Genomic DNA, 25,473 nt, shown 5'->3' on the forward strand with positions numbered 1-25,473 from the left:
CTGTATGTATGTAAGTATAGATTAGCTTATTTATGATCTGTTTTACCCACTAGAATATAGCATCCTTAAGGGAAAGAACCTTATTTGTTTCATTCACAACTACATCCTTGACATATAGGACCCGGCATATAGTAGGCTTTCAGTTAAGTTTGTTATGAATAAATTAATTTAGAATATATGTATAGAATACCACTTAAGAAACTGGGGGCCAGGCCCGGTGGTTCATGCCTGTAATCTCAGTATGTTAAGAGGCTGAGGCTGGAGGATTTCTTGGAGCCACATTCAGGACCAGCCTTGGCAACATAGCAAGACTGCGTCTCTACAGAAAAGTGAGGAAAAAAAAGAGCCGGGCATCATGATATGTGACTAGTCCGATCTACTCAGGAAGCTGAGATGGGATCTCTTGAGCCTGGGAGGTCGAAGTTACCGTGAGCCCTGATCGTACCACTACACTCCAGCCTGGGCAACAGAGCAAGACCAATCTCAGAAAAAGAAAGAAAGAAAAGAAAGAAAAAGAAAGAAACTGGGAGCAATGGTTGCAAGGAAAGAAGCTTGGGAGCGAGATCAGAGGTAGTGGGGAGGTTCACATGTTATCACTGAAATAAGTGTAGTACAGACTAGTATTTAGGGCAGCATGGACCAGTAGAACTTCGTATGATAATGGGAATGTTTTATGTCTGCATTGTCCCAGAATAGTAGCCACTAAAGCATGTGTGACTATTGAGTGCTTGAAATATGGCTGGTGGAGAAACTGAAATTTTAATTTTGTTTAATTTTAGTTAATTTAAATAGCCACATGGGGCTAATGGCTACCCTATCAGACAGCTCAGTTTTAGAATAAATACAGCACATTAACAGGTAAATACACATGTTAAGAACAGGAAGATATGTTGCAAAAATGAAGATATGTATTAACATACTTAATATCAAAACATTTGCATCTACAGGTATGTATTTTGATATATTAGGTTTGTGTAAAAGTAATTGCGGTTTTTGCCACTGAACATAATGGCTAAAGTATATTCAAGTCTGATACTGATAAAGTCTGTATAAGCACAGGAAAATAATGGGAAACATGTGCACCAAAAATAATAATTATCTCAGGATGGGGGCGGAGGGGGGACAGTGAAATAGAGATAGATAATGGGACCTTTAATTTTATTGATGTTTATACTTATATAAATATGTGTGTGTGTGTATATATATATAATAATGTGTTGCAGGGAAAAAGATTGAAACTAATTGTTAATATAACTTCACAGCAAATCTCTGAGCCTGTTACGGTGGATCACGCCTGTAATCCCTGCACTTTGGGAGGCCAAAGTGGGAGGATCACTTGATTTCAAGACCAGCCTGGGCAATATAGGGAGCCCCTATCTCTATAAAAAATTTAAAAATTAGCTAAGCATGGTCATGTTCATCTATAGGTCCAGCTACTTGGGAGGCTGAGGTGGGAGGATTGCTTGAGCCCAGGAGGTAGAGTGCAGTGGCGAACCAGGACCACACCACTGCACTCCAGCTAATAAATATTTTGAAACTCATAAATTAAAATTGGGGCAGTTGGGGAGGGATAATTATGAACGTGTGAAAAAAATATTTTTCCATCAAAATACACACATATACATGTATTTTGGCTTCCTGGTAGCCAAAACATAAAAGGAAAAAATGTTACATAACTCTAATCCAAAAAGAGGGTACAGAGATGAGGCATTCAATTCTGAAGATTATATGGGAATTGAATAATGCTAAAATGTTTTCTATTTGGTCATGCCTTATGGGCATTTAAGGGCTGAGGAGAAAGCATGAACACAGGTATAATTCAGTGAACAAATGTTTGTGGGGAGCTAAGTAGTGTTTTCTACACAGTGGCTTTCTGCTATCTTTATTAGTGATTTTCACTAGGAAGTAAATGAATAGATTACATTTCTTAACTATCACTTAAGTAAATATCTTAATAACATGTAATACATTTAACAGTGGTACCACTAGAAAATGGAGCTAAGAAACAGTATAAAAATGACTTATTTTCTCATTATATAACCTTTTATTCTATTGAATTTTTTTCCATAAGCACGTTATCTATTCAGAAATATTTTGAAGTAATAACCTTTATAATGCTTTTGACTCAAAATTACAAAGTATGTTTATGTTTCCTTTTTATTTTTTCTTAAAAATTAACTATCATGGGGCCAAGCGCAGTGGCTCATGCCTATAATCCCAGCACTTTGGGAGGCTGAGGCGGGTGGATCACCTGGGGTGAGGAATTCAAGACCAGCCTGGCCAACATGGAGAAACTCTGTCTCTACTAAAAATACAAAAATCAGCTGGGCATGGTGGCGCACACCTGTAATCCATGCTCCTTGGGAGGCTGAGGCACAAGAACGGCTTGAACCCAGGAGGCAGAGGTTGCAGCGAGCTGAGATTGTGCCACTGCACTCCAGCCTGGGCAGTAGAGTGAGACTCCATAAAAAAAAAAAAAAAAAAAAAATGCTGTTTTATTCCTTTTACATGTAGTTCACCTAAAGTAGTCAGCAGTTACCAAGTAGAACTGCATTCATACCTGTTTTAGTAAATAGTGTTTGTGGGCTTTTTGCCACTCCTTTGAATTAGTGTATTGTATAACCTTACAATAGCTGTTTTCTCTCTTTGATTAAAGTTGCCATTGCCCCAAATGGAGCCTTACAGTTGGCAAGTCCAGGCACAGATGGAGTACAGGGACTTCAGACATTAACCATGACAAATTCAGGTAGTACTCAGCAAGGTACAACTATTCTTCAGTATGCGCAGACCTCTGATGGACAGCAGATACTTGTGCCCAGCAATCAGGTGGTTGTACAGAGTAAGTATGCTTTCTGTCTACAGAAAATCTCCTAACACTCTCAGAGACACTTAACCAACTAACTCATTCACTCTTGTTTGCCTTCTAGCTGCATCAGGAGATATGCAAACGTATCAGATCCGAACTACACCTTCAGCTACTTCTCTGCCACAAACTGTGGTGATGACATCTCCTGTGACTCTTACCTCTCAGACAACTAAGACAGATGACCCCCAATTGAAAAGAGAAATAAGGTTAATGAAAAACAGGTAGGTAGTAAAATCATACTACCAGAATGGGTAATGTTTTTACAAATCTCAAAACATAGCCAGATGTTAACTGGAACTGTATACAGTCATGGGCTCCATGACAATGTTTAAGTAAACGATGGACCACATATATGAATGATGGTGGTCCCATAAAATTATAATGGAGCTGAAAAAGTCCTGTGGTAATGTCATAGTGCAACACATTACTCACATGTTTGTGGCAATGCTGGTATAAACAAACCTATTGTGCTGCCAGTCATTTAAAGTGTAGCACATGCAATTATGTATAGAACATAATGCTTGATACTATAATAAGTGAATATGTTATTGGTTTATGAATTTACTATATTTTATCATTAAAGTGTGTATGCCTTCTACTTTTTTTTTTTTTTTTTAAAGTTAACTGTAGGCCAGGCATGGTGGCTCACGCCTGTAATCCCAGCACTTTGGGAGGCTGAGGCGGGCAGATCATGAGGTCAGGAGATCGAGACCATCCTGGCTAACACAGTGAAACCCCGTCACTACTGAAAATACAAAAAAATTAGTCGGGCATGGTGGTGGGCACCTGTAGTCCCAGCTACTCGGGAGGCTGAGGCAGGAGAATTGCGTGAACCCAGGAGGCGGAGCTTGCAGTGAGTCGAGATTGTGCCACCACACTCCAGCCTGGGCAACAGAGTGAGACTCCGTCTCCAAAAAAAAAAAAAGTTAACTGTAAAACGGTCTCCAGGCAGCCCCTACAGTAGGTATTCCAGAAGAAGGCATTGTTACCATAGGAGATATCAGTTCCCTGTGTGTTATTGCCCCTAAAGAGCTTCCAGTGGGATATGGTATGGAGGTGCAAGACAGTGATATTGATGATCCTGACCCTAGGCTAGTTAGCCTAGGCTAATGTTTGTGTTGGTGTCTTAATTTTTAACAAAAAAGTTCAAAAAGTAGAGAAGTTATATTTGGTTTTTGTGGGGTTTTTTAAGACAAAGTCTCACTCTGTCACCCACAGTGGAGTGCAGTGACACAGTCTTGGCTTACTGCAACCTCTGCCCCCTGGGCTCAAGTGATCCTCCCAGCTCAGCCTCCCAAGTAGCTGAGACTACGTATACCACCACACCCAGCTAATTTTTTTTGTTTTTGGTAGAGATGGGGTTTTGCCATGTTGCTTAGGCTGGTCTCAGACCTGGGCTCAAGTGATCCATCCACCTGCCTCAGCCTCCCAAAGTGCTGGGATTACAGGCATGAGCCACTGCGCCCAGCCTAAAAAAATGTAAAATTAGCTAGTACAACCACTATGAAAACCAGTATGGAGATTTCTCAAAAAACTAAAAATAGAAACCTACCCAAAGGAAATCAGTATATCAAAGGGATACCTGTACTCATAAGTTTATTTGCAGCACTATTCACACACAATAGCTAATAGCATCAAACTGTGTGTCCATTAGTGGATAAATGGATGAGAAAGAATTAAATCACGTCATTTGCAGCAACACGGATGGATTTCATTATCTTAAGTGAAATAAGCCAGGCACAAAAAGAAAAATATCACATTCTCACTTATATGTGGGAGCTAAAATATTTGAACACATGGAAGTAAAGAGTGGAAAAATAGGGCCGGGCATGATGGCTTATGCCTGTAATCCTAGCACTTTGGGAGGCCAAGGCGGGAGGATCGCTTGAGCCCAGGCGTTCAACACAAGCCTGGGCAACATACCCATTGCTACAAAAAAAAAAAAAATTAGGCATGGTGGCGTGTGCCTAAAATCCCAGCTACTTGGGAGGCTGAGGTGGGAGGATTGCTTGAGCCCAAGGGGTTGAGGCAGCATGATTGCACCACTGCACTTCAGTCTGGGCTACAAAGCAAGATCCTATGTCAAGAAAAAAGAGAGAATGGAAAAATAGATAACAGAGACCGGGAAGGGTGAGGGGCAAGGAGAAGGATGAAAAGAGTTAAAGGGTATAAACCCATACACAGTAAGATAAAAGGAATAAATTCAGTGTTTCATAGCAGAGTAGGATAGCCATACTTAACAAAAACCTATTAATACTCAGGTGATGGACACCCTGAATGCCCTGACTTGACCACTACACGTTATATACATGTAACAAATTTTCTCATGTACTCCATAAATATGCACAAAAACATTTTAATAGAAAAAAAATACAGGCCAGGCGTAGTGGCTCACAAATGTAATTCCAACATTTTCGGAGGCCAAGGCGGGAGGATGACTTGAGCCCAGGAGTTTGAGACCAACCTGGGCAACATAGGGAGACCCCATCTCTTAAAAAGAATTTAAAACATTAGCCAGGTGTGGTAGAGGCAGGGGAATCACTTGAACCCGGAGGCAGAGGTTGCAGTTAGCCGTGATCATGCCATTGTACTCCAGCTTGGGCAACAGAGCAAGACTCTGTCTCAAAAATAAAACAAAAAAAACACATACAAGTAGTTAATAATGATATAAAAGACTACTCAACCTTATTAGTAATCAAAGAAATGCACATTAATGCTACACACTTAGATATGCTTTATACCCACCCAATTGGCAAAAATTTTAAAGTCTAACCAAGAGTTGGCAAGGATTTGGAACAATGGTCAAGAATTCATAGATACTACTATAGGAGTGAAAATTGGTGCAGCCATTTTGGAAATTAGGCCTTATCTTGTACAGCTGATGTGAGTATACTCTGTGACCCACCTGTTTCAGTCTGTGTGACGGAGAGAAACTTGCAGGAAGTGTGTATAAGAATTTTCGTAGCAGCAAAAAATCAGGAAACAACCTTAAGATTCATTGATAACAGAATAGATACATATTGAACCTAAACATAAAAATGGGGGAAAAAAAGAATAGGTACATAAATTGTGATTGTATTTATACAATGGAATGTTTATCTGTAATGACTGAATGAGTAATCATTTCAACATGAATAAATCTTAGAAAATGTAAAAAAACAAGTTGCAACAGAATACACAAAGTATGATATAATTTTAGAAGATAAACTAAATAGGCAGTTTTAGGGTCATATACATATGTACTACAACTATAAAAATAAGAAATGAGATGTCACATGGCAAAAATTATAAAGTGGTAATACTGTCATTGGGCATATAAGGAAAGGGGTACCTCACATACATTACTGGGGGAAATACGGAATTTTATGGTATCTACTTGCCCCACATTTCTACTTGTATGTGACAAAAGATAACGTAAACAAACTTAAAAATAAGTCTGTTAACTGGGAAATATATTTGCAACTTTTATATACAGAGAAATAATTACAAGATGTATAGATTATATAAAGATTTATTTCTGTAAATAAGAGACCTAACAGAAGGAAACTGGTCTGTGAAATACGGCCTTGTAAACATGAGGTTATTCCAAACTTTGTGCATAATCAGGGAAATGTTAAAGCAGTGAGGTTCACTTTTTGTCAGCCACTAGACTGACAACCATTTTAAAATGTTCATAACAGGCACTCTCCTGTACTGCCCGTGGGAATGTAAATGGCACAGATACTCTGGAGGACAATTTGGCAAATCTTTTTTCCCCCTTTTTTCTTTCTAGTTTGACTCTGGGAATTTTTGCTTCCTTTCCCCCCCCCGGCCCCCCCATTTCTCTGTACTTCAATGGATATAAGTTGGCACTATCTCTTGACTTTAAGTGAGTATAGCTTGTGATCCTGCAAGAAATACATATGTAGAAATACATGTAAAGAATGGAGGCTGAGCGGGTGGCTCACGCCCATAATCCCAACACTGTGACCAGGAGTGAGACCAGCCTAGGCCACATACTGAGACCTCATCTCTACAAAAATAAAATTAGCTGATGTGGTGGTGTGCACCTGTAGTCCCAGCTACTTGAGAGGCTGAAGTGGGAGGATATCTTGAGCCCAGGAGGTCAGGGTTGCAATGAGCCGTGATTGTGCCATTGCACTCAGCCTAGGTGACAGAGTAAGACCCTGTCTCAAAACGAAGAAAAAAGAAAAAGAATGTTTACTGGAAGCCACTTAAAAATCTGTTAACTCCAACAGAGCTTAAAGGTAAAAATAAATAAATAAAAGTATGTTTGTGAGGGGATAGATTTTGTACAGTGCTTTTAAAAGGAGAGATGTGTACTAAAAAAGCAAGTTGCAAATAGTATCTACATATATAGCATGAAAATCTTAAAATAGTACTGTTTCTTTTTTTTTTTTTTTTTTTTTTTTTGAGACAGAGTCTTGCTCTGTTGCCTAGGCTGGCGTGCAGTGGCGCGATCTTGGCTCACTGCAACCTCCGCCTCTCAGCTTCAAGTGATTCTCCTGTGTCAGCCTCCCAAGTAGCTGGGATTACAGGCATGTGCCACTGTGGCTAATTTTTGTATTTTTAGTAGAGATGGGGTTTTGCCATGTTGGCCAGGCTGGTCTCGAACTCCTGACCTCAGGTGACCTGCCCGCCTTGGCCTCCTAAAGTGCTGGGATTACAGGCATAAGCCACCATGCCTGGCCAATACTTCTTATTTCTATATGTATATAAACTTACATATGACTTCACAGAAATGTTTTAAGAGGACATGCACAGAACTGAGTATTTGCTTAAGCATTGTTTGTAATTTGAACTTAAATAAAAGAAGTAATGTGTCAGAAGTTAACCAGAGGACCCATAATTTTACTCTTTGGTATTTATTCAAGAGAAATGAAACCTGTCTACAAAAAGACTGGCACAAAAACGTGCCTATGCAGCTAACCCTAGAAACAGCCCAAGAGACTGGATAAACAAATGGTGGTTATATTCATACAGTGGAATATGTCCAGCACTGTAAAGGAACAACCCCCCACACAGCAACATGGATGAACCTCAGATGTGCTGAGTGAAGGGACACCAGATACAAGAGTACGTAGTGCATGACACTCTTACATGAGGTTCTAGAATAGGAAAAAAACTAATCTCTGGTGATAAAAATCAAAACAATGGTTGCTTGGAAGGGGACTGACTAGGAAGGGGCATGAGGGAACTTTCTAGGACAGTGGGAGTGTTCTGTTTTCTTGACAGGTGTGGGTTATATAGGTACACACAATTGCCAAACTGACTGAATTCTACACTTAAGATCTATGTGTTCACTATGTGTAGATGATACTTTAAAGAGAAAAAAAGGTGACCACGGAAAATTACTGAAGAACATTTACCATTTAAAGAACGTGAAGTTCTTAGGCCGGGCGCGGTGGCTCAAGCCTGTAATCCCAGCACTTTGGGAGGCCGAGATGGGCGGATCACGAGGTCAGGAGATCGAGACCATCCTGGCTAACACAGTGAAACCCCGTCTCTACTAAAATTTACAAAAAACTAGCCGGGCGTGGTGGCGGGCGCCTGTAGTCCCAGCTACTCGGGAGGCTGAGGCAGGAGAATGGCGTGAACCCGGGAGGCGGAGCTTGCAGTGAGCCGAGATCGCACCACTGCGCTCCAGCCTGGGCGACAGAACGAGACTCTGTCTCAAAAAAAAAAAAAGAACGTGAAGTTTTTTCTAACAATGTTTTTTTAATGCTCATATTTAGAGAAGCTGCTCGAGAATGTCGCAGAAAGAAGAAAGAATATGTGAAATGCCTGGAAAACCGAGTTGCAGTCCTGGAAAATCAAAATAAAACTCTAATAGAAGAGTTAAAAACTTTGAAGGATCTTTATTCCAATAAAAGTGTTTGATTCTTAAGAAAGAAAATATTTTTGTGAACTTGCATAAAAATTAAATGGATTTCTTAGTGGAGTTTTATAAATTAAAAGGTCAAAAGTTAAACTTTTTATTTAGGCTTTTCCAACTCAAGGATAACTATCTTATGCACGATATCTAGTGACAGAAGGAGAAAGTGAAAAATGACCTCAAGGAAACTGCGGGCACAACTGGAAGCTTCGTAGAAATTAAACATATTCAAGGAGCAAGAAATGAACTTTCAGCAGTCTAAATTTTCTAAATAACCAATAGTTGCCAATCCAAAATGGCAGAGAAGATGAAATTTGATAAACTGAATTTTTAAAAGTAAATCAATTTACCCTACAGGTTTGCATTTCTGTTTGCTGAAATTTACCTTTTTTAGTTATATATATATGTGTGTGTGTGTGTGTGTGTGTGTGTGTTTCTGCCAATAAATTCTAAATTACAAAGGTAAGAGAAAACCTAGTACATTACTAAATATATAAAGTATGTGTTCTGATTATGTATACTTGTTCTACTGTCAAGTCTTTTTAAGTGGGTTTTTTAAAGTTTGTTTATTGGACTTGAATGGATTTTTGAGAGTGGGTTAATTATTTTTAAGATCTTATCCTAAAAGGCATCTAAGGTACATGAATGGAGTATGGTGATTTTATAACATTTTTTATCAGAATGGAAAAAGAACTGTTTAAAAGTTTGATACTTTTAAATAGTTGGTTTTTTTGCTTACTCTGGTAATGGTGATTTTCTACAAATACATAATAAATTGTTTTTTTGATTCTATATTCTGTATGCAGTTGAATATCCATTACTTATTCTGCTGTGCTTTAATAGAATGGAATGTTTACAGGCCCTTAAAATATTATTTTTTAAAAACCTTCTGAAGATGCATACCAAAGTTTTTCTAAGAAGATTTTATAATCAATTTAATAATGTAAGGTTTATCAGATTCGATTATAGTTATTAAGGCAATTTTATGTTAGAGACTATTTTGTAATGTAGTGAATGGTACCTTTATAAGAAAAGTGACTGCCAATATATTTTTATAGCTGATCTTTATAAATTCTAATGTTGAGTTTTTAATGATTATTTTAAATGTTTATATACTTTAGTAAAATTTGCATCTCAAAGTATCATTTTTATATTATAGGAAGTAAAGTTTTCAGATTGGCTAATACTTGCTTTGTAAATTTTGTATGCAGTTTATCTAAAATTCAGAAATACTGTCAGTACACCAGTGTTTAACATCTGTATTTCCAATTTGTATACAGTTTAAAATTGTACTGCAGAACTGTTGTGTGCTTCTTACACAGTATGTATCATATTGTTGTCTGTGAAATTAAAGGACATTTGATAGTCTACCGAATGTAAAATATAATGCTTGGTATATTAATGATAAGCTTGCTGGTGGCCATACTGTTAATTATCCTAATACTATGTAGAAATCTTAACTGATACATTTGTGTTTGACCCTCCTGATGAAATTTCTCATTAAAAGGGTCTTTTAAAATGGGACTCTGTTGACTTGACAGCACTTTAAGAAAAGAAAAAAAAACTTTGATCACCAGGGGGATTACTTATACCACTTACTACCTTGTATAAAGCCAGACTCTCAAACTGGTGGCCCATTAGGCCTAAACATATGGGAGGTATGAGGTCACTGGGTTATGTCAAAAGACTGTTTCAACAGATAATATATTATTGGGTAGACACCATGCTTGTCTACAACAGGTAGCCTAGCTCTTAGTGCCTTAACAGCTGGACATCTGCAAATATTTGTAAACTGCTGCCTTCAGACTTCTGGTATAGGGCCTTGCTCACTGGACCCAGTTACTTACTCTAGCTATATGAAACACGCCAGGGCAAACCATTAATGGTTCCATAAATGCATAACAAATTATTTTCCTGTATGTTTTTCTAATTGGAATCCAATGTGGGACTTACCAACTTTTTAAGGGATTATAGTCCAAACATGAAATTAGACTTCCAAAATGCAAAAGACTAATCAATCAAATTATTTCCTTAGTTCAACTTGCTCTTTTACTTATCAATGTACTCATTTATATATTTATGGAAATAGATTATTGTTCACAAACACATAGGGTAATAAGACACTCCTTTAATAATAATGAACAGAGCAGGAAGAATGGGCATTTGTTAGCATTTTGGAATTCTTACTATATTTATTCATTCAGCAATTATATATATATATGTGTGTGTGTGTGTGTGTGTGTGTGTGTATATATATATATTTTTTTTTTTTGGAGAAGGAGTCTTGCTCTGTCACCCAGGTTGGAGTGCAGTGGCACCATCTCGGCTTACTGGAAGCTCCGCCTCCCAGGTTCACGCCATTCTCCTGCCTCAGCCTCCCGAGTAGCTGGGACTACAGCCGCCCGCCACCACACCCAGCTAATTTTTTTTGTATTTTTAGTAGAGACGGGGTTTCACTGTGTTAGCCAGGATGGCCTCGATCTTCTGACCTCGTGATCCGCCCGCCTCGGCCTCCCAAAGTGCTGGGATTACAGGCGTGAGCCACCGCGCCTAGCCAGCAATAATTATATTGCAACTACTAGGTTAAACTTGCGTTCTTCTCCAGTTAAAAAATGGGGTCACAGGAGGGATATAAAAATGTGTATTAGGCCAGGCGGGTGGCTCACACCTGTAATCCCAGCACTTTGGGAGGCTGAGGCATTGGGATTGCTTGGTGACAGGAGTTTGCGACCAGCTTGGGCAATGTGGTGAAACCCTGCCTCTACAAAAAATGCAAAAAATAGCTGGGCAAGGTGGCAGGAACCTGTAGTTTCAGCTACTCGGGAGGCTGAGGTAGGAGGATAGTTTAAGCCCAGGAGATCAAGGCTACTGTGAGCTGTGATTGCACAACTGCACACCAGCCTAGGTGACAGAGCAAGACCATGTCTCAAAAAATGTATTATGGCTTGGAATTATATAATGAGTTGTCATGATGGCAGTTCAGATTCCCACAAAAGATGCTATAAAATTGATAAAATGAAATTTGACTAAGGGCTTAACAGCTACTTTAAAGGAAAAATCACAGGTTATAGTAAAAAAAATTTCATAGCTTTACAAAGTACATCAAAACCTAATCATAATCATCATTACATCATTTACTCTGTTGTACAAAGTAGGGTTTTTTTGTTGTTTGTTGTTTTTTTGAGACAGAGTCTCGCTCTATCACCCAGGCTACAGTGCAGTATCCCACTCGGCTCACTGCAACCTCTGCCTCCTGGGTTCAAGCAATTCTGCCTCAGCCTCCCAAGTGGCTGGGATTACAAGCATGTGTCACCACGCCCAGCTAATTTTTGTATTTTTTTTTTTTTTTTTTTTTTTTTTAAGACGGAGTCTCGCTCTGTCGCCCAGGCTGGAGTGCAGTGGCCGGATCTCAGCTCACTGCAAGCTCCGCCTCCCGGGTTCCCGCCATTCTCCTGCCTCAGCCTCCCGAGTAGCTGGGACTACAGGCGCCCGTCACCTCGCCCGGCTAGTTTTTTGTATTTTTTTTAGTAGAGACGGGGTTTCACCATGTTAGCCAGGATGGTCTCGATCTCCTGACCTCGTGATCCGCCCGTCTCGGCCTCCCAAAGTGCTGGGATTACAGGCTTGAGCCACCGCGCCCGGCCTAATTTTTGTATTTTTAGTAGAGATGGGGCTTCACCATGTTGGCCAGGCTGATCTCGAACTCCTGACCTCAAGTGATCTGCCCACCTTGGCCTCCCAAAGTGCTGAGATTACAGGTGTGAGCCACCTCGCCTGGCCTGTTTTTAATAAATACTGTTTGTTTTACTATAAAAGTGAAGGAACACATACCTCAAGATAGTGGAATTCAGAAGGCTGTTCTAGGAGAGTTTGGCAGGAATTTTTGAGGGACAGTCATTTGGAAGAGGTTTAGGCCATTTAACGCCCCCTCCTCCCACTTTTTTTTTTTTTTTGGGAGACAGAGTCTTGCTCTGCTCTGTTGCCCAGACTGGAGACTGGAGTGCAGTGGCGTGATCTTGGCTCACTGCAACCTCCACCTCCCAGGGTCAAGTGATTCTCCTGCCTCAGCCTCCTAAGTAGCTGGGGTTACATGCGTGTGCCACCACACTTGGCTAATTTTTGTAGTTTTTAGTAGAGGTGCAATTTCTCCATGTTGGCCAGGCTAGTCTCAAACTCCTGGCCTCAAGTGATCCACCCACCTCAGCCTCCCAAAGTGCTGGGTTTATAGGCGTAAGCCACTGTGCCCGCCACCCCTCTTCCCACTTTTGAGATTGAGATTCTGATAACTGTCTCCCTTTATTGGTGCAAATTTTTTTGTAGCAGACATAGGTCGGCATTAGAGACTGTATCTCTCTGCCATTGCATGGTTGAGATCCTTTTCCTCTCTCTATATAGAGAAAATTATATATATGTGTGTGTGTGTATAGGAAAAAAAATATATGTATATATATTTTGAGGTGGAGTCTCGCTCTGTTGCCCAGGCTGAAGTGCAGTGGCACAATCTTGGCTCACTGCAATCTGCCTCCCAGGTTCAAGCGACTCTCCTGCCTCAGCCTCTCGAGTATCTGGGATTACAGACGTGTACAACCATGCCTGTCTAATTTTTCTATTTTTAGTAGAGACAGCGTTCTGCCATGTTGGCCAGGCTGGTCTCAACCTCCTGACCTCAGGCGATCCTTGGCTGGGATTACAGGTGTGAGCCACCATGCCTGGCCTTCCCTCAATATTGATAGGGTTACATGCAGCAGTTTTCTGCCTTTAGTAAGTGTATATAACAATTTTTAACTGGTAAGTTATGTATCAATCTAAAATTATTTTAAGTCCAAGGTTTCTATGTACATAATATACATAGTCATGTAATTTCCTTAATATCTGAAATTTATTGAGTGCTTATGCACCAGGAAATGTGTTCAGGTAATGCTAAGGTAATGTCATTCATTCACTCAGCAGATATTTATTGAAGGCCTTTTCTATTCCAAGCATTACTAGGAAAAGAGTGATGATGAAGCAGTGATACAGCTCTTGTTGAACTTAGGTCTTAATGTCATCCTCGAGACTGGCATTTGCCTAAGGTTATATAAGCATTATTAAGGGATCTAAGATTTAAACCCAATTTCTAACTGCCCACTCTAAAATATTAATAGTAGTCCCTCCCCAGTACACCTAACACAACCCTTATTAAACTCTAGGAGGAGACTGTCTAATTCTGTGCTCTCCTATCTCCCCACAGTCTAGGAAACTATCCCCACAGTCTAGTCTAGTTCACTGGAGGACTTTGTAATGCAGATGCTCCTTTACTGTTTTTTTTTGTTTTTGTTTGTTTTGTTTATTTGAGATGGAGCTCTGCTCTTATTGCCCAGGCTGGAATGCAATAGTGTGATCTCAGCTCACTGCAGCCCCCGCCTCCCGGGTTTAAACGATTCTCCTGCCTCAGCCTCTGGAGTAGCTGGGATTACAGGCAAGTGCCACCACACCTGGCTAATTTTTGTATTTTTAGTAGAGGTGGGGTTTCACCTTGGTCAGGCTGTTCTGGAATTCCTGACCTCAGGTGATCCACCCGCCTTGGTCTCCCAAAGTGCTGGGATTACAGGTGTGCACGCCTGACCTCCTCTACTGTTAATGATGCGGTTATATCCTGATAAACCCATGGTAAGTTGAAAGTATTGTAAATTGAAAATGCGTTTAATACAGCTAACCTAGCCAACACCATAGCTTAGCCTGGCCTGCCTTAAACGTATCCAGAATGCTTAAATTACCCTACAAATAAATCATCTGGCAACACAGTGCACTGTAGAGTAACAGTTGTTAACCCTGGTGATCACGTGGCTGGCTGGGAGCTGCGGCTCTCTGCCACTGCCCGACATTGCCAGAGTATTATACTGAATATCAGCAGCCCAGGAAAAGTTCAAAATTTGAAGCATGGTTTCTAATGAATGAGTATCGTTTTCACACTATCATAAAGTCAAAAAATGGTAAGTCGAACCTTTGTAAGTTGGGAACCGTGTTAAATCAATGAAGTTCTGAGTTCAAACTCACTAAGGTACAGAAAGGTTTGAAACGTTGCCCAAGGTTACACAGTAAATAAGAAAACTAGGGTTCATACCTAGATCTGATAAATTCCAAATTGTTGTTTTAACTATCAGAATATACTTTCTTTCTTAACATGTGGTGTGGAAGAGTCTGGAAAGCTTTATTCCATTGCGTCATAACTTACTATGAAAGACTTTAAAGGTTATATTTAAATGTGTCCACTAGATGGCAACCCTCCATTTTAAAATCACAGAAGTTTTACACACTGATTTACACAGCTCTAACTCCAAAATAACTTTTTCTCTTTCCTTTTTTTTTTTTTTTTTTTTGAGACGTGGTCTCGCCATGTTGCCCAGGTTGGCCTTGAACTAGTGAGCTCAAGCAGTCCACCTACCTTGGCCTCCCAAAGTGCTGGGATTACAGGCGTGAGCCACCACGCCCAGCCCAGTCCATGTTTTAATATTGACATGGATCCATAAATAATGCATACTGGGTTGTAGCATTTTTTAAGAAGTTTATAAATGGTACCTTAATACTGTACCATTCCATAAATGAAAGATCAAGTAGACCAGAGGAAATTTAGTGAGGAGTGTAGGTATGGTAATTTAATAATTAATTTTGGAAAAAAAATGATCTAAACATTTTTGCCCAACTGACAGCTCTTAGAATTTAATATCGCATCTGGGGAAAAGACTTGCCAATTTTTTTTTTTAATTCAGAAAAGTTGCAAATAACATAGGCTAAGTTTACAAAACATTTAAACAAAAACTGCCTTAGACTTCTTAGCAATACATTTTTTAAAAGGAAAGGCCACATCTAATGCCAGTTGTAGTCAAAGATAATCAAAACAAATGGAATTCCTATGAATTAACTATGTACTAAGTATGGTGGTAGGCGAAGGATGCCAAATACATATGAACCATGGTTTTTCACAAGCTCAAACTCTACTTCTGGAGATGACAAAAAGAGAACAAAAGGGCCCTTTACTTTTCACTTTATCATTGTGCACAAACACCTAGAATTCTATACCCAGTAAAAACATTCATCAATCCAAAAGAAGACAAGAAAGGAGAGAAAAAGAAATAAACAGGTGGGACAAATAGCCCAAAATAAGATGGTAGAAATCAGTCCATATGTATCAATAATCATAATAAATGTAAATGAACTGGGTATTTAGTCAAATGACAAAGATTGTCAGGTTGAATTAGGAAATAAAATCTAACTATATGTTGCTTATAAGAAGTAAATTAAAATATAAGGAAACAGCAAGGCTGAAGACTTGGTACTTTAAGTAAAAACATGGAAAAACTTATACCAAATACTAGCCAAAAGAAAGCTGGCATAACTATATTGAACAAGATAGACTTTAAAGCAAAAATAATTACTTGGGACAAAATCAGCCACTAAAAAAAAATAAAGGATTCAGGTTGGACATGGTGGCTCACTCCTGTAATCACAGTACTTTGGGAGGCTGAGGTGGGCGATTCACCTGAGGTCAGGAGTTCAAGACCAACCTGACAAATATGATGAAACCCCATCTCTACTAAAAAAAAAAAAAAAAAATTAGGTAGGCATGGTGGCATGTGCCTGTAATCCCAGCTACTCAGGAGGCTGAGACAGGAGAATCACTTGAACCCAGGAGGCAGAGTTTGCAGTGAGCTGAGATCATGCCATTGCATTCCAGCCTGGACAACAAGAGTGAAACTCTGTCTCAAAAATAAATAAATAAATAAAAATAAAATATTCAATTAACCTAGAAGATAAAACGCATCTAAACTTCAGTGCACCTAATACAGGATCTGGATGTTAAGCAAAATAGAGAAATATGAGAAATTTAAAAGAAAACCTTTAGCAATTTACCTGATGTCCTGTTCTCCTGCGGCTAAGCTGGTACTGAAACCACAATACAAAGTCCTTCCCAGTCTTCCCTCCATTTTCCACAGGCAATGGAGCCGCTCCCTGTGGCCACCAGCACCACTGGCCCACTGGTGGCTCCGCCAGGCCACTGCCGATGTTTGCTTAAAGCCTAAGGGCTCTTCTGTCAGCCTGTGATCAATGCTGCCAGGTCTGGGACTCACCCTTCAGGGCAGTGGGTCCCCCCTGGCCCAGGACAAGTCCAGAAATGCTATCCAAGAGCCTAGCCCTGGATTCGGGGAGCCCCAAGAGCCTGCTTGTTGCTCTAGCCCATTGTGGCCGAGCTGGTACCTCGGGTGCAAGAAAAAGTCCCCTTTGCTTTCCCCTCCGCTTTTCGCAAACACAAGGAGTCTTTCGCCATAGCCACCACAGCTGGGAATGCGCTGGGTCTCCCTCGAAGCCAGCACGTTTCTTTAGTCAGCAGGAGATAAATCCTGCCAAGATTGGATCCTTCTCTTCAAGGCAGCAGGTTCCCTTTTGGCCCAGGGTGTGTCTAGAAATGTTGTCTGGGAACTTAGGCCTAAATGGAGGCCTCATGACTCTGCCCAGCGCCCTCTCCTTCTGTGACTGAGTTGGTATCCAAGATGCAAGACAAAGTCCCCTTTACTCTCCACTCTCCTCTCCTCAAGCAAAGGAAGGACTCACTTTCGTTGCTATGAGCTGGACTGCCTGGGGCCGGGGGAGGGATGGTGTTAGCCTTCCCTTAGCTGTGCCAGCTGGTGTTGCCTGAGGTCATGTGCCCCCCTAGTTCACTGGCTCTAAGCCCAGCCTAGCACTAGGGGTTGCACAGGAATTGCAGTCCTTGTGTACTAGACTGCCTTTCAAGTATACCTAGGACTCCAGAGCACTACAGCCCGCGGTGGTGAGGCTGGCTGTGAAACTCAAGTTCCGACGGCTGGGATGGGCAATTTTCCCCGTGGCTAGGGCTTGTCCAAATGCCCCCTCTATGCATGGGCACTGGTTCCACTCTCACAGGGCAGCACTGAGTTCAGTGTAAAGTCACTATCACTCTCCAAAGCACACAGATACTCTCTGTGCACTGCAGGGCCACTGCCAGGGGACTGTGGAGGGGTGTTAGACTCAAGACTGTCTCTCCTGCCCTCCTCAATGCCTCTTTTGGCAATGCAAAGTTAAAACCAGGTATTGTGACTGCTCACCTAATTTTTATTTCTTGTGACAGTGCTTTTCTGTGTGCAATTAGTTGTTAAATTTGGTGCTCCAGTGGACAGATGAACAGTTTAGGCTTCTATTCTGCCATCTTGCTCTGTGCCTCTCTCCATTTATTTAGATCTTTCAGACAGGGTCTCACTCTGTCACCCAGGCTGGAGTGCAGTGGTGCTATCACAGCTCACTGCAGCCTCAACCTCCCCAGCCTCAAGCATTCCTCCTATCTCAGCCTCCCAAGTAGCTGAGACTACAGGCATGTGCCACCACACACAGCTAATGTTTTTGTATTTTGTAGAGATAGGGTTGCGGCATGTTCCTCAGGCTGATCTCGAACTTCTGGGCTCAAATGATCGGCCTGCCTTGGCCTCCTGAAGTGCTGGGATTATAGGTATGAGCTACCACGCCTGGCCTTATTTTCTAATATTGAACCACCAGTCTTGTATTCTCAGAATAACCACGACTTGGTCATGATATATTATCGTTTTTATATAATGCTGAACTTAATCTGCAATACTTTATTGAAGATTTTTGCATCTCTCTTCATAAAGGATATTTTTCTACAGTCTTCTGTCCTTGTAATGTCTTTGATTTTTGGTATTAACGTAATGCTGGCTTCATTTAATGAGTTGCCATTAAATAATTATAATTCATATTAAAGTATAATAGTGTGATTATATTTTAAAAGACCTTATGTTTTCAAAATAAGTATTAAAATACTGAAAATTATAATATTCTTAGAATTTTCTTATCACATTTACTTTTATTAATAAAAGTTATATTACTTACATATGTATACAAATGGTTAGTGAAAAAAAAAAACCATTATTGTCTCTTTCCCAGTATACAGGAGCACACTAAACAGACCTCGGTGATATTCTGCAACAATGACCGATGCTGGTGTAGAATTCTCACTTTTTAGTAGAACCTTTAAAAACTCAAGTGAGCTGTATGACACCTTGATTGCTTTAACGCCATTGAACTGTGGCAGTATAAAGAAGCTAGGGTTCTTTGTGATTCTCCAATGCCAAAAATAAAGTTGGAAACTTGGATTCCTGTTTGACTCTACTGTATTAAGTGATCAGAATAAAATTATGGTAAGGCTAATCTTCAACCACTTCATGTTTTTCACTCCTGCTTTCTATAGTGAACATCTGTTGTTTCTATTTGCTCTAAACCCCTTTCCTTTGGGGATCAGGCCCACTACTCATCCAATGTGATTCTGACAGGAGTTATCAGTGAAAGTGCATATGGCCCAGATCTGGCCAAGATCACAGGCCCCCATCCCTTTTTCCACAGGGACTGGTCCAATGCAAGGGCAGGAGATCTGGGAAGACCAGAGTCCTTTTACAGGATTTGATTTGTGGACCCTGGAAAAGGACATTCTCTCTCTCCCTTTTGAATCATGGATTGTAAGGATGTGGACTTGTATTTGACACTGACCCATTATGTGGGAGGGCCAGTCTGAAAATGAAACCAGGAGACAAAAACAGTCTGGAGGTGATGGTAAAGAGCCTGGGCAACAGCATCTGAGGCTTAGCATCAGCTACACCTATGGATGCTATTAAAGTGTTGATGTTGTTACTTCAGTGAATCAGAGCACAAATGAAGTATTTCTTCTCTAAGGAATCAAACACAATGTATTTTAGAACGAGACAGGACTAAACCTTTTTTTTTTTTTTTTTTGAGATGGAGTCTCTGTTTGGAGCACAGTGGCACAGTCTCAGCTCACTGCAACCTCCACCTCCTGGGTTCAAGCGATTCTCCTGCCTCAGCCTCCTGAGTGGCTGGGACTACAAGCACGACCAACACACTTGGCTAATTTTTATATTTTTGATAGAGACGGGGTTTCACCATGTTGGCCAGGCTGGTCTCAAACTCCTGGCCTCAAGTGATCCACCCACCCAGGCCTCCCAAAGTGCTGGGATTACAGGCATGAGCCACCTCTCCCGGACTGATTCTTAGAATTTACTTCCAAATAATTTTGGACATTGGGGAAAGCAGATGGAGATAAAGTGTAGTAACACTGGGCATGAATTGTTAATTGTCAAAGCTGGGTGATGGGTACATGTGGTTTATTAATCCATTTTTGTATATATTTGACATTTTCCATACAAAAAAGTTTAAAAACTAAATGGCATTGAAACAATTAGTTATTCATACAGGAAAATAAGAAAATTGAATTTCTACCTTACACCGTACACAAAAATCAATTCCAGGTAGATGGAAGAAATAAATATGAAAGACAAAAACTATAAAACTTTTATAAGATATTGTAAGGAATAGCTTTATGACCTCAACTTAGGGAAGGATTTCTTAAGTCACAAAAAGTATAAAACAAAGGAAAATACCGTTAGATTCAATTATGTTAAAGTTAAGAATTTCCTCCTAGCCAGAGCAATTGGACAAGAGATACAAAGGGCATCCAAATTGGTAAACAGGAAATCAAACTGTTACTGTTTGTTGATGATGTAATTGTATACCTAGAAAACACTAAAGACTCATCCAAAAAGCTCCTAGATCTGATAAATGAGTTCAGTAAAGTTTCAGGATACAAAATCAATGTACACAAATCAGTAGCACTACCATACACCAACGGCCAAGTTGAGAATCAAATCAAGAAAACTCAACCCCTTTTACAACAGCTGCAAAAAAATAAAATACTTAGTAATACACCTAATCAAGGAGGTGAAAGATCTCTACAAGGAAAACTACAAAACACTGTTGAAAGAAATCACAGACAACACAAACAAATGGAAACACATCCCATGCTCATGGATGGGTAAAATCAATATTGTGAAAATGGCGATACTGCCAAAAGCAATCCAGAAATTCAGTGCAATTCCCATCAAAATACCACCACTGTTCTTAACAGAACTAGAAAAAACAATCCTAAAATTTATATGGAAGCAGAAAAGACCCTGCATAGCCAAAACAAGACTAAGCAAAAAGAACAAATCTGGAGATATCACATTACCTGACTTCAAACTATACTACAAGGCTATAGTTACCAAAACAGCATGATTCTGGTATAAAGATAGGCAAATAGACCAATGGAACAGAATAGAAAACCTAGAAATACAGCCAGATATTTACAGCCAACTGATCTTGGACAAAGCAAACGAAAACATAAAGTGGGGGAAAGGACACCCTATTCAACAAATGGTGCTGGGATAATTGACAAACCACATGTAGAAGAATTGAGCTTGATATGGTTAGGCTTTGTGTCCCCACCCAAATTTCATCTTGAATTGTAGTCTCTGAAATCCCCATAATCCCCACATGTCATGAGAGAGACCAGGTGGAGGTAAATGAATCATGAGGGTGGTTTGCCCCATGCTGTTCTCGAGATAGTGAGTTCTCACAAGATCTGATGGTTTTATAAGGGTATCCCCCTTATAAAATGGTTTTATAAGACATATCCCCCTTTGCTTGATACCTCTCCTTTCTGCTGTCTTCTAAAGAAGGTGCCTTGCTTCCCCTTTGCCTTCTGCCATGATTATAAGTTTCCTGAGGCCTCCCCAGCTATGCTGAACTGAGTCAATTAAACCTCTTTCCTTTATAAATTACCGAACCTCGGGCAGATCTGTATAGCATATGAAAACACATGAATACAGTAAATTAGTATTGAGATAAAGGGGCACTTCTATAAAGATACCCCAAAATGTAGAAGCAACTTTAGAACTGGGTAACAGGCAGAGACTGGAAGAGTTGGGAGGGCTCAGACAAAGAGAGAAGAATGTGGGAAAGTTTAGAACTTCCTAGGGACTTGCTGAATAACTCTGACCAAAATGCTGATAATGATATGGACAATGAAGTCCAGGCAAGGTGGTCTCTGATGGAGATGAGGAACTTGTTGCAAACTGGAATAAAGGTGACTCTTGCTATGCTTTAGCAAACAGGCTAGTAGTATGTTGCCCCTGCCCTAGAGAACTGTGGAACTTTGAACTTGATTGAGATGATTTAGGGTATCTGGCAGAAGAAATTTCCTAGCAGCAAAGTGTTCAAGATATCACTTGGGTGCTCTTAAAAGCATTCAGTTTTATACATTCACAAAGAGATGTTTTGAAACTGGAACTTACATTTAAAAGGAAAGTACAGCATACGAGTTTGGAAAATTTGCAGGCTGACAACGTGATAGAAAAGAAAAACCCATTTTCTGAGGAGAAATTCAAGCCAGCTGCAGAAATTTGCATAAGTAACAAGGAGCTGAATGTTAATAGTCAAAACAATGGGGAAAATGTCTCCAGGGCATGTCAGAGGTCTTTACAGCAGCCCCTCCCATCACAGGTCCAGAGGCCTAGGAGGAAAAAATGGTTTTGTGGGCCAGGCCCAGGGCCTTGCTACTTTGTACAGTCTTGGAAGTTGGTGCCCTATTTCCCAACTGTGACTAAAAGGGGCCTATGTGCAGCTCAGGCTGTGGCTTCAGAGGGTGCAAGCCTCAAGCCTTGGTGGCTTCCATGTGGTGTTGGGCCTGTAAGTGCAAAGAAGTTAATAATTGAGGTTTGGGAACCTTTGCCTGGATTTCAGAAGATGTTTGGAAATGCCTGGATGCCCAGGCAGAAATTTGCTGCAGGGGTGAGGTCCTCATGGAGAAATAATGCTAGGGCAGTGCAGAAGGGAAATGTGGGGTTAGAGCTGCCACACAGACTCCCCACAGGGGCACTGCCCAGTAGACCCCAGAATGGTAGATCCACTGACAGCTTGCACCATGCACCTGGAAAAGCTACAGACACTTAATGCCAGCCTGTGAAAGCAGCTGAGGGGTGGGGCGGGGGGTGGTGACTGTACCCTGCAAAGCCACAGGAGCAGAGTTGCGTAAGGCTGTGGGAACCCAACTCTTGCATCAGCATGACCCGGATGTGAGACATGGAGTCAAAGGACATCATTTTGGAGCTTTAAGATTTGACTGCCCTACTGGATTTTGGACTTGCTTGTAGCTGGCAGCCCCTTTGTTTTGGCCAATTTATTTGCAATGGGCGCATTTACCCAATGCCCATACCCCCATTGTATCTAGGAAGTAAGTAACTTGCTTTTGATTTTACAGGCTTATAGGCAGAAGGGACTTGCCTTGTCTCAGATAAGACTTTGGACTTGGACTTTTGGGTTAATGCTGAAATAAGACTTTGGGGGACTGTTGGGAAGGCATGATTGGTTTTGAAATGTGAAAAGGACATGAGATTTGGGAGGGGCCAGTGGTGAAATGATACAGTTAGGCTTTGTGTCCCACCCAAATCTCATCTTGAATTATAATCCCCATAATCCCTATGTGTCAAGGGAGAGACCAGGTGGAGGTAACTGGATCATAGGGGTAATTCCCCCATGCTGTTCTCATGATAGTGAATGACTTCTCATGAGATCTGATGGGTTTTTTGTTGTTGTTGTTGTTTTGTTTTGTTTTTTTTGAGATGGAATCTCGCTCTGTTGCCCAGGCTGGAGTGCAGTGGCCAGATCTCAGCTCACTGCAAGCTCTGCCTCCCGGGTTTACGCCATTCTCCTGCCTCAGCTTCCCGAGTAGCTGGGACTACAGGCACCCGCCACCTCACCCGGCTAGTTTTTTGTATTTTTTAGTAGAGACGGGGTTTCACCGGGTTAGCCAGGATGGTCTCGATCTCCTGACCTCGTGATCCGCCCGTCTCGGCCTCCCAAAGTGCTGGGATTACAGGCTTGAGCCACCATGCCCGGCCGAGATCTGATGGTTTTATAAGGGATTCTTCCCCTTTTGCTCAACATTTCTCCTTGCTGCCTTGTGAAGAAGGTGCTTTGCTTCCCCTTCCCCTTCTGCCATAATTGTAAGTTTCTTGAGGCTTCCCCAGCCATGCTGAACTGTGAGTCAGTTAAACCTCTTTCCTTTATAAATTACCTAGTCTCCAGCAGTTATATCTGGAGTTATAGCACTGTTTTAGTCCATTTATGAAAATGGACTAATAAAGCACTTTATAGTCCATTTATGAAAATGGACTAATAAAGCACTTTATAGTCCATTTATGAAAACAGACTAATACAGAGCTAGATCCTCATGTCTCACCTTATACAAAAATCAACTCAAAATGGATCACTGGCTTAAACCTAAGACCTGAAATTGTAAAACTTCTGGAAGATAACATTGGAAAAACTCTTGTAGATATTGGCTTAGGCAAAGAGTTCATGACCAGGAATCCAAAAGCAAATACAACAAAAGCAAAGATAAATAGATGGGACTTGATTAAACTAAGAAGCTTCTGCACAGCAAAAGAAATAATCAGCAGAGTAAATAGACAACCTATAGGGTGGGAGAAAATATCTGCAAACTATGCATCTGACAAAGGACTAATATCCAGAATCTACAATAAAATCATATAAATTAGCAAGAAGAAAGCAAACAATTCCATCAAAAATTGGGCAAAGGATATGAATAGACAATTCTCAAAAGAATATACAACTGGTCAACAAACATATGAAAAAATGCTAAACACAAATTATCAAGGAAATGCAAATTAAAACCACAATGAAATACCACCTTACTGCTGCAAGAATAATAAAACAATAAAAAATAATAGATGTTGGCATGGATGTGGTGAAAAGGGAACACTTTTATACTGGTGGTGGGAATGTAAACTAATATGACCACTATGGAAAACAGTATGGAGATTCCTTAAAGAACTAAAAATAGAACCACCATTTGATCCAGCAATCCCAGAGGTATCTACCCAGGGGAAAATAAGTCATTATAAGAAAAAACAAACCAAAAAACAACAACAATAAAAAACACTTGCACATGCATGTTTATAGCAGCACAATTTGCAATTGCAAAAATATGGAAACAACCTAAACATCCATCAACCAAGTGAATAAAGAAAATGTGGTGTGTGTGTATGTATATATATAAAAATATATATATATATACATACATGTATATATATATAAAAATATATATACACATACACACACACACACACACACACCACAGAATACTACTCAGTCATAAAAAGGAACAAAATAATGGCATTTGCCGCAACCTGGATGAAATTGGAGACCATTATTCTAAGTGAAGTATCTCAGGAATGCAAGACCAAACATCATGATGTTCTCACTTACAAGCAGAAGCTAAGCTATGAGGACAGAAGGCATGAGAATGATACAATGGAGTTTGGGACTCAGGGAGAAGGGTGGGAGAAGGGTGAGGAATAAAAAGACTACACATTGGGTACAATGTACCCTGCTCAGGTGATGGCTGCACCAAAATCTCAGAAATCACCACTAAAGAACTTTTCCATGCAACTAAACACCACCTGTTCCCCCTAAACTGTTGAAATAAAAATAAATTTAAAATTTAAAATAATTTCTTAAGATACCACATTCTTTATGAAGCTTCATCTTTATAGTAGCTTCATCAGAAGCTACTATAAAGAATGTGAAAGGTAAGCTACAAAGTCAATTTTTCATTTTTTTATTTTTTAGACAATTGTCTCGCTCTGTCACCCAGGCTGGAGTGCAGTGGTGTGAATATGGCTCACTGCAGCCTCAATCTCCTGGGCTTAAGTGATCCTCCTGCCTCAGCCTCCCATTGTGCTGGGACCACAGGTGTATGTCACCACCTCCGGCTAATTTTCTTTTCTTTCTTTCTTTTTGTAGAGATGGGGTC

General features: G+C 40.4%; 1 protein-coding gene across 1 annotated transcript in view; it reads left to right on the plus strand.

Moving 5' to 3' along the window:
* ATF1 (activating transcription factor 1) overlaps nt 1-10,123 on the plus strand; it is a 60,508-nt gene extending 50,385 nt beyond the window's left edge. The window contains exons 5-7 of the mRNA XM_025403572.1: nt 2,657-2,839; nt 2,928-3,087; nt 8,602-10,123. Of these exons, the coding sequence (XP_025259357.1) occupies nt 2,657-2,839; nt 2,928-3,087; nt 8,602-8,746 (488 nt within the window). The 3' untranslated portion in view covers nt 8,747-10,123. The remainder of the gene's footprint in view (nt 1-2,656; nt 2,840-2,927; nt 3,088-8,601) is intronic.
* Nucleotides 10,124-25,473: the final 15,350 nt, after the last annotated feature.

The sequence above is a fragment of the Theropithecus gelada genome, chromosome 11 (genome assembly GCF_003255815.1).
Source record: "Theropithecus gelada isolate Dixy chromosome 11, Tgel_1.0, whole genome shotgun sequence".
NCBI classification, from domain to species: Eukaryota; Metazoa; Chordata; class Mammalia; order Primates; family Cercopithecidae; genus Theropithecus; species Theropithecus gelada.